Source organism: Pelodiscus sinensis, chromosome 1 (assembly GCF_049634645.1).
Source record: "Pelodiscus sinensis isolate JC-2024 chromosome 1, ASM4963464v1, whole genome shotgun sequence".
Classification (NCBI taxonomy): domain Eukaryota; kingdom Metazoa; phylum Chordata; order Testudines; family Trionychidae; genus Pelodiscus; species Pelodiscus sinensis.
The window spans coordinates 128,282,138-128,292,786 of NC_134711.1; the positions used below are offsets into that span (position 1 = coordinate 128,282,138).

A 10,649-nucleotide genomic window follows, 5' to 3' on the forward strand; every position below is an offset into this window, starting at 1 on the left:
CTCCCATGTATGAGAAACTGAACTGTCTTGGAGAACAACCCATCAGCAAGCCAACCCACGTTATTAACATTTGCCAAGAAGCTAATGAGAATGAATATGCTGCAGACAAAGAGGACAGTGTTGAATTCTAAAGACTGACTGCCAGAGAAGATGGATGGTGAGAGGAGTGTGTGTCTGTCCGTACACACACACACACACACACACACACACACTTGATTTCAAATCAAGAAATAAGTATAGCAATGAGTGCACAGAGGTGGATTGTTTAAAACAGGCACATCTGGGATGCAATATTACCATAAGCGTGGAAATACTTGTCTGAAAGGGTGGAAATTCTTTGATTCCCAGAGGCATGCAAATAGGAACTCATGCAGAGGAACTTCCTGACTGAGCTGCTATCTTCTAGCTGAAAAATGTGCACAACTGCAACAAATCCCCCCAGCCCAACCTGCTATCCCTGCAGTCAAATTCACACTTCCAACTAAAACTTAACAAGTGAATAGCAGAGACCACTTACTGGGAAGTAAGGGAGGAGGGAAACCTGAAAATTCATCTCACAAGGTAGCCATGTTAGTTTTAACTTTAAAAACAACAAGTAGTCCTATGGTACCTTAGAGACTAAGAAATATATTGTATCTTGAGCTTTTGTGGTAAAACCCACTTCAACAGATGAGTTGGGTTTTATCCACGAAAGCTCATGATATATTTGTTACTCTCTAAGGTGCCACCGGACTGCTCATAGTCTGAAAAATAATGTCACTCTGAACAATATTTCTGTAAGACGTGGTAATTCCAAGAAATTCTTCAGTCGCATAGCTTTACAGTAAAAGGAAGATACAAGTACCGCATCCCCTTCATGAACCAATGGCAAAGTAAATCACAACTATATCCAAAAAGAAATACCAGCACTCTCCATCACATTTAAACACACTTTGGCAGAATGCTACTTTATATTTTCCTTCAGCCACATTAAACTCTGCTACAATTATCTTTCTACTATTTTATTTTAAAATTCTTCAAGTGGTGATTTGATGGTGGTGAGGGATCTGTGGAAATTACTGTGAAATACAACTGTGCAAATTACTGTATTAAATATAGCATTTTCCAAACCTTAGATCATACTGGTTTCATACATCTCTCATGACAAAGAACATAAGAACGGCCATACTGGGTCAGAGCAAAGGTCCCTACAGCCCAGTTTCCTGTCTGCTGACAGTGGCCATTGCCAGGTGCCCCAGAGGGAATGAACAGAGCAGGTAATCCTCAAGCGATCCCTCTCCTGTCACCCATTCCCAGCTTCTGACAAAAGGGCAAACTATGCAGAATGCTAGACTAATCTCTGTGGAATGAAAGACAGCCAATTTAAAAGGGTATATAGTTTATACATATGGGGATTGAGGGACGGGGGGGAATATATTGTAATAACTTGGAGGAGGACCTACGATCTGATCTCCAGCACTATGGGCTCCAGGTCTCAAGAAACCCTTTATCTGAAATTCAATGGAGCTCTTATTTGCTGCTCCTCAATGCTGCTACAAGACCCACCTAGTTGTTTCAGAACAAAACAGAGTATGCCTCTTCCCTCCCCCCCCCCATTTCTGCTCCCTAGTATTAAGCATGTTGCCTGAGCGGCATCCTTCATCTCCCAGGGAGCCTGGAACCTGTTAGCTTTTCAAAATGAAAACTGAGGACTTTAAAAAAAAATGTCTAGTGGTACCATTGTATAAACAAGCCTTTTGAGCACATTAGTGGTTTGTCAAAATACAATTACCCAACCAGCATTTCCACTTCTTCAAGAACTCATCCTGAATATACTACAGTTGCAGAACTGTCCAACACAATGTTGTGATAAGTGTGAATAAATATAATTTATAACCTTTCGAGTCAATCAATTCTTGATGAACTCCTTGCATGAGCAGGATTGACAAGAGTAAATCACTCACTAACCAGTGACAATTAGGAAATTCTCCCCAGAGGGGAGAAAGAGGTAAGACATCAATTCCTGCAGAATCTAACCTGTTCTTTTGTAAAAGAGAAGTTAAGTTTCTAGCACTTACGATTTTTTTTAACTTTGCAAATGTAAACCTATGTGGTGACATTTTTTAGATAACAAACAGGTCCTATTGCCCACCACTACTCTTCCAAGTAAGAACAGAGTATCTAATAAGATTCTGATCAGTTTCACTACTATTAAAAATACCATGGACCACAGTGAAGCTGACATGTATTAGGTCATCCTCACACCTCTGTGCACTCAGGAAAGCTCCAAGCAGCAGCAACAGCAAGCATTGCTGATGCTCAGATAAGAGGAAGACCCAATCCCAAAAATAAAACTAGAAGTTGGAAGTGTACATTAGCAGTGACCGCCACATCAGTAATCAGGAGGTTCTGAGACAGTGGTTTGCTCTCCCTCACACCACTGCAGCATAAAAGGTCAGAGGCCAACATAAAAGATGGAGTCTTTTAGCAGGATTCAGGTTCATCTCCACCTCACGAATACCAGCATTTTCCCTAGAGCTATTAGTGGGACCAGGCTTCTCAACAGGGTTTCACAACCAGAGAGACCCCACATATTGTGTATAAACCTCTGGCTAGTATGTGCCTGGTATATTTTTCCCCAAGCCCCAATCATCAAGGTATAGTGTCCTAATTAATTGGATCTTGCATTTACTGGCGCTAATCCAGATGAGACTGGTAAATGAATTATCAAAGATTCCTACTGTCACCTGGTTATTGGGTAATCTTTGTGCTATGCTCAGTTTATGATGGACAAGTATCCAAATCAAAGATCAGCTTCAAAATTGGCAACCCCATTTAGATGCCACTCTTAGAAGACAGAACGCTGCAAATTAACGTGGCAAAAGAAGAATGTACTCCAGTCCCATTCCTACATATAAAGGAGAGGCTTCACTCTCCATTACTGTCCACTTGGCACTCTGCACAGAACCAAATTCACAAGCCAAGTAGCAAACATATACACAAAAACCTTCACCTTTTCTTGTGTAAAAACACTGTCTGACAATATTATTTGTGGACATTGTCACCTTTGCCTCACTAAAGGGCTGCTGACACCTGAAAATTGAACACATCTCTTCAGATCCAGTTCTCCTCGCAAATCATGTACATTCTTTATTACCAAAGATACATGCATAAAAGTACCATCTTAGTCCCTTCAAAGTTCAGCTGCTCCTGCTGCTTTCTCCTACCTGATGTAACAATTAACTGCCATGGAAATTACTGCAATGTCACAGACAGAAGATTCTGATTTCAGGTGGGGAAAACAAACAGCAGGAGCAGATGAACTCTGAAGAAGTAAAGATGCTGCTTTGATGCAAATATCTTCAGTAAAAGATGAAGAGAGAAAAAAATGACAATCCAGAATGGTTTATAAATGGAATCTTTCAAAGTTTCCTACATCAGTAGTTCTGTTACCACTTGCAAAGAATATACAACTACAAGCTGATTGATTTGGAAATATGACAGTCATGGTGCCAATATCCCACTGACTTGTGTACTCATGCGCCAATTGCAACTTAAGGGGGGGGGGAGAAGAGTATCTAGTTTAAAACAACAATTACAGTACTAGATGAGTTTTATTAGGAAAATGTACAGTTATAAAGCGTACTGCTCCAAATACATTATTTTTCCTCCATGTCTGAGAATCAGTTACTTAAACTGAACTTTACAGACTCAAGTAGGGTATGAAATGTTACACAGACTATTTAAATAAATATATTTCTCCAAGAGGATACAATATGGCAAACAGATGCATGGATAGAGGGGTGAGGGGAATCTTTCCTCTTCCAGAGCAGTGATCAACTGGCTCATGCTCTTCCTACAACACAAATCCCCTTCCCCCAAGCTCTTATCTTGATTCAGCCAACCTCTCATCAAAACAAATTAATGGCTGCAAGCCAATTTTTAATTTAGAATGGGATTCCTTTTTCTGATATATTAAAGAATCCCTTCCCTCATTAACTACAGGAAAACAGTTATGTGACAGATACAAACATAGGTCTCCTCCCCCAAAAAAAGATTGTAAACAAGTAGAAATGGTTACAGTAATCAAATATACAGAATACAAAACCTTCCGTTATCTTTCTGTTCTCTGCAATACAGGAAAACGAGGGAAGAGAATATTAAATTTTATATTATAGTGAACAATGAGTGCCATTTGGTAGCTATTTTGAATCCCTTATTTGAAAAGCATATCAACATTCATTCATTCATTCTATTATATATATACATATATATCAACATTCTTTACAATCAGTCCTCTAAAAAAACAAACTTCTCTCAAGTCCCAGGAGAGACCCAATACAGATTACTGTGCACGTATTCTGGTGCATGTAAAATACATGATTATTATATACACTTTTTTCCAGTGAAGCGTACAGAACTTCAATTATATCTCAGCATTTCCACTAAGGAGTGGATAAGGGGGGGGGGGGGGTGCAAACAACAACAAACCAGCCAACCCACCACAACATGTTAATGCTCTGCTCACTGAAACGTCTCCCAAAGGGTCTGCCTCGCATCCTAGACTGACGTGCACTGACGACTGCAAACCCCGATCTTATTTGAAGTTTGCTCTGTGTGTGTGTACTCCTCAGCACACAGGATAAACAAAAATAAGTCCAACCACCCACCCACACGCACATCCCGCACCAGGTGACTTTCCCTAAAAGCGCCTGGGGAGGGGGGGAGAGAGGTAAAAGGCCGTGCACGGCACCCCCCGGCCCCTGCAGGGCTCGCCTGCGGGAAGTTAGTCCAGAGAGAAAGGCTGGCTCCATGGCACTGCGAAGAGCGCTGCCCCTTCCCCTGGGCCCCTCTCCCCCGCCCCGGCGGCTGGGTCCGGCCTCCCCCCCGCCCCGAGAACATGGCCACTCGCAGCGGCCCCCGCAACTTTCCCCCCCCGTGGCCGCTCACCTCGCATCAGGGCGCAGAAACTGCAGAGAAGTAGGCTCCGCAGCACGGGCCCCATCTTCCGCCTCGGCTCGGCTCGGCTCGGCTCACCGGCGGGGGCGCGGCGGCGGGGGAGAGCGAGAGCAGCAGCAGCAGCACCTCCGCTGCCAGGTCATACTTCCAGGCCGGGGGGGGGGGGGAGCAGCTGCAGGTCCTCCCCGCCCCTCGCTGTCTGCCTCTAGCAGGCGCCTGGCCCCGTGGCACCCGCCGAGCCCAGGCTCCCCTCCATGCCGCCGCCGTGCCCGAGCGGCTGCGATCCCCACGCCAACTCCGGCCTCCCCGCACAGCGGCGGCGCAGGGATACACGCCCCCCGCCCCGCCCCCGGCCCGGCGCCCCAACGCAGCGCCCTCCTCCGGGTGCCTGCGCCCGCACAAAGCCCGCCGCGCCCCCGACAAAGGCGAGCGCGCGGCCGGGCCGCTCTGCACAAGCGGGCCGCGTCCCCCGGGGAAGAGGCGCCTCCCGCAGCCGCTGTCGCATTCCAATGGGACTATTTTCTTCGCCCTCCTCCTTTTTTTTGGGGAGGGGGCTGCGACGCGGTGGCGGATACCACTCTGGACCTGGGAATGCCGGACCTACTTTCAGCCACAGCGCAGCAGCCGCCGCCGCCGCACAAAGGAAGCTCACTGCTGCTCCTGCTTCAGGTGTCGGGCGCCTTGGGCTCAAGCAAGGCTACGTGCTTGCAGAAGGGCCAGCGCCGCTTTCCTTTTAAATCCCCTTTGTCTGACTCCTGCAGCAGTGCGTTACACACACGCACAGTGTTTGAATGAGGGGTAATGCCCCTGGAACTAGCTGCATATGCAGGCAGCTCCACTCTCCAGTTATGGGACCAACCCTGCACTCCATCTACTTACACTGACTTCAGTGGGAGTTTTGCCTACAAACTGCAGTGTCTTTGTAAAAAATCGACATAATCCCATTTCATCCAGCCCTCAAAATGAAATCTCTGCCAGTCAGTCACGCAAGAGGGTGGAATAATGTTGACATTTAAATATGTATCAGTTTCTTATATACCTTTCCTGATCCGGCCTGCTGATTGCATTGGAAATCCCAGGGGAATGGCTGAGTCATGTAATACTTCAGTATCAGTATCTCTAGAAAAAGTTGAGCAGCATTGTAAAATGAAACTACAACATGAGATCACTATGGACTGCAAAAGATTTTTTTTAATCTTTCCCAGTGCAAAGCCATTATATGTTCTTTTGCTGATGAATTGGTGCAAGTGTGCCTGTCTCATTTCCCAAAACAGTTACTGGATTTTTGTTTTATTTTTTTGCCTCCTTCACGGAATCAATTGCAATAGTTTTGAACAAATATGGACCACATTAAAAAAAACACAAACATAAAACACAGTCAACATTTCACAATTATTTAAATGTAGCTTCACCACTCCCAAATGACAATCACAAACTACTAGAAACAGATTTTTAAAAATATTTAGGAATAAACTCATAAGAGCTTTTTTAAAAAGTTCATTTCCTCACATATTTTACTCTTTCCTACACAGAAACACTGAATGGAAATTCTTGCACTTACATAGCTTCTTTCATCAACTTTACAAACTTCACTTAATGTCCTGTACTAAGAGACATACGTACCACTTTTGCCCACCAAGGAGTGCAGCAGCTATTTAATAGCATACAGCCACAATAGACAACAGATTAGGACAGAAGTTGAGAGAGCTTCCATATTACATGTAAAGGGTGTTATTGTTCTCAGATGTACTACAAACAAAAATAACTCTTTTAATTTCAGAGTTTACTTTGTTCTTTCCTGATGATCATTTATAGCAGGATGTCAGCACCGGAGACAGACTATAGACCTTAAAGACCCTTGCCTAGGGCTCCAGCTTCTTGAGTCATGTGATTACATCAGAATCTCAGCTTTCATTAAAAGAAAATGGAAAGAAAAATAGATTCTAAGTTTCTAATACTATGGTAGCAAAAAAAAAAAAAAAAAAAAAAAAGCTTGAAAATTTAAACAAAAATGAAACCAAAGAGACAATTTCTGCCTGAATCTGCAGGCCCCCTACAAATACTAGCTCAGAGATATGTGAACTGCTTCCTTCATCCCAATGGTGAGGGAACTTCAAGACCCACTGTTTTGGGGGAAAAATAACATTGTTTAAGCTGTTCCAGAAAAAAATATTACAATTTTACAATATAATGTAAATTGTAAACTCAATGTTATATAACAGTGATTAGCCTCTTAAACCAAGTATCTGAATCTGTGATTAATTCCCTACCATAATCACATAATGTAGAGCTGAGAAAAACCTCTACCTGAGAGCTATTAAGTCTGATTCCTTGAAGCATGCAATACATTTCTCTACATTATTCCCTCCAGTATCTTATCTAATCTTTCACTGGTAAAACTCTGGTGTCTTGACTATCTCTCATGGGAGACTGGTCCCCTACCTAATTAACTGCTCTCCTTCATAAAGACATCTTCCCAGATGTCCAGCTTAGTTTTATTTTTAGCACTGGAATATTACAGCATTTTTCTTTTTATAATGCAGAGGCCAGAACTACGTGCGATATTCTAGGTGCAATAAAACCAGGCAGGCTTACCAATGGGAAGTCTAAGGGGACAACTGCCCAAGGGCCCAGAGCTTCTGACAGCAAATGCCAAGTGGAGCTGAAGGACTGCCCGGGGGATGTTAGCCCCTAATCCCACCCCTTCTACCCACACACCTTGCCCAGGGTCTGGCAAAATCTGTCCAGGAGTTTACAATATAAGAAAGGCAAGATAAAGTGAGGGGAAATTTTATTGGACCAACTTCTGTTGATGAAAGGGACATGCTTTTTCTCTTGCTCAGAAAGAGCTCTGTGAAACTCAAAAACTTCTCACTTCCACCAACAGAAGCTGCTCCAGTAGAAGATACTGATTCACCTACCATTATAGGATCAACATGAGTAGTACAACAGCACAAAGGGGGAAAACTAACAAAACAAAAGCACCTTCCTTCCTTTACATGCAGTTCCTATGCAGGGAAATTAATTTTTGTAATGGAGCACAAAAGGAAATAGGGAGACAAATGACGTCACCTACAGATGACGACACCTGCAGATCTGTCAGATCACGTGTAGTATATTACTTGACTTGAGCTCAGAGTCAGAATAAAATAAATGGGAGTGGGGAGAAGGTGCATTTAGGATTTTAACAGGGATTCCTCGTGTTAATTAATATTTAATTGCTGCCTCAAAATAGAATTTTTCAATCACAGATTGAAAAACAGTACAAGACCCCAGTTCTGCAAAGAGATGTGTGTCGGCTTCCAGGCTCTTATACCAACACAAAGTCCTGATGAAGTCAGTGGGAGTTTTTGTAAGACTCTGGCCCAAGTCAGTAGTGATCACAAGCAATTAATGGGTTATGACTGGTCAGCAAACGTGCTTGTAGCTACCACATCACAGAAACCACTATCACAATTGATGTCTTTACTGATTGTCTCAACAAGGCCAAGAGTTGAATGGGGCACGGTGATTGAAATCCTGCCTCATTGAAGTCAATGATAAAACTCCCACTTCAGTGGGGCTAGGATTTCAGCTCAAGACTGTAGCTCGCTCTTTGCAGTGGGACCACAAAAGCAAGGATGAGACACAGTAGTTTGGGGGGAAGGGTATTATGTACGGAAGGCTTATGCTGCTGTTGCCTGTGTTGTAGCGGACGCTGTCTAGTGCGTTAACAGGAGGCTTTTGCTTTTAGTGCTGTCAGTCTGACACTTTTCACAAGCTCTAAACTCACTGTGTAAAAAGAAACGGACTTATTCTTACCCTCCCCAACCCTTAGCCCAGTTCAAGTATAAATGCATTTGCTGTTATTTCATCATACATTATTGGGAAGCGGTTGGCCACGAGGCTCTCTTTGGAAATGGAATGGTTCTTTGAAGTGCCGCTCCTTCAAAAAGTGAGTAGAATGGAGTTAGATTATCTTGTTCACAAGCAAAGTCAACATTAATAGGAAACATTTTGTCTCTCACCTTCTCTCTCACACGCTATAGGGAGACGCCTTCAAAGTTTCAACAGGTAATAGGAAACTCACAATTAGATTTCCTTAGATTGAGAGAGAGAACATTTTGGTTTTCTTTGTTTCCAAGACACCCCTCTACGGGTGATCCTCAGAGAGATCCTCTCAGAGCAATCATCCTCTTCTCCTCTCTTCTTCAAACAAACCTTGAGATATGAAAAAAAAGAAGCATTTCTCTCCAGAGCTTGTCAGTGCCTCTGCTGTTACCAGTGGGGGCCATTTACACAGCAAAGCAAGTAATTGTTCCCTTTATCTCTACAGAACCCATTCCTTGTGGCAGATCAAATGCCAATTGGGGACTTGAAGGGGCAATCAAAGTTTCTGCTCTCTCCTTCCATGCTTTTTGTTCTCATCTTATTTCTTCCCTGAATCTGTTCTTTTTCCCCTTCCCCTTTACCACAAGAGGTGGTAGGTTGCTCAGTCTCTATTTTCATCTCCAGATAATCAGACCATGAGTGCTCTCCCACAGCCAAGCGCTGCAACCACAGCAACAACTTGGGCTGTGCCTGAGCCCACAACCCTATATAATACACAGGGCTTGACAAATAATGCAATCTACTCGCCCGTGGCGAGTAGATTGCAACCTGGAAGAGCCGGGTTCTGGCGATCTGCGCATGAGCAGATCGCCAGACAGCGCTGCTGGCGAGTGGAACTCACTGCGGTTCGGCAAGCTCTGATAATACATATCTAAGCCATTTCAATAGAAATTCTACAGGGATACCCTGAGAGTACACAGGCTTTCAAGGATCTGCCCATTGCCTTATTTGCGGGGGGGGGGGGGGGAGGGACATATTTGTAATGGTGGCCTGGGTGGATTTACCCAGCTCCCCCCACTGCTCTTTTATTCTCCTCCTCTAACTCTCAAGCTTGATAATTCTCTGCACTATATTAAGGATGTTCAGTAACGGTTAACTTAACTAGTTGATAGGCTCTTCCTCTGGTATCCCAGGAAACTCTGTAGTGTAGACATAACCTGGGGCTACATCTCGACTGCAGGCTTTTTTGAGAAGAAGATTTTCCAGAGGAGATCTTCTGGAAAAACTTTTTTTCAAAAAGAGTGTCCACACAGCAAAAGTGCAACGAAAAAGCTATGTGTTTTTTTCTAAAGATAGTGTGCACATTGATTGGACACTGTCTTGCATTTAAGTTGTCATTAGTATGGACAGAATGAGCATCAGGGCACCTGTGTTATTTCCTGGAAGCCCCTTCTTTCGAAAGAACTCCCTCTTCTGCTTCCACACGTCTTTTTCTGAAAAAGCTTTTTTGGAAAAAAGGCTTCTTCCTCGTAGAAAGAGGTTTACTGCTGTCAGAAATACCCCTCTGTTATTTCAACTTTCTGTTAAAAGAACGCAAAGCAGTGTGGGATGTAAGTGTAGGTTTTCCAGACAAACAGATGTTTTTCCAGAAAAATGCTGTTGTGCAGACATACCCTTGTTTAGGACAAGAAAAAGAGAAATATTTTACCAGTTCAAATTGCAGAGGGAATATAGCTAATCAGAACATAATCACTGAAACTGGAATTCATCCAGGACACTAGGACTGAAATCTTACCTAGTCTCAAGAAAATTTCTATGACTTTCAGGGGCAGTTTCTCCTAAGAGGCTTGGGCTTTTTACATCCATTCTGCATCTATAGGATAGCATGGCAGGACCTCCTA

At 43.5% G+C, this 10,649-nt stretch overlaps 1 protein-coding gene across 1 annotated transcript in view; it reads right to left on the reverse strand.

Moving 5' to 3' along the window:
* Positions 1 to 5,457, reverse strand: part of LRP6 (LDL receptor related protein 6) — a 198,653-nt gene extending 193,196 nt beyond the window's left edge. Inside the window, exon 1 of the mRNA XM_075901099.1 lies at positions 4,930 to 5,457. Within this exon, the coding sequence (XP_075757214.1) occupies positions 4,930 to 4,984 (55 nt within the window). The 5' untranslated portion in view covers positions 4,985 to 5,457. The remainder of the gene's footprint in view (positions 1 to 4,929) is intronic.
* Between the last annotated feature and the right edge of the window lie 5,192 nt (positions 5,458 to 10,649).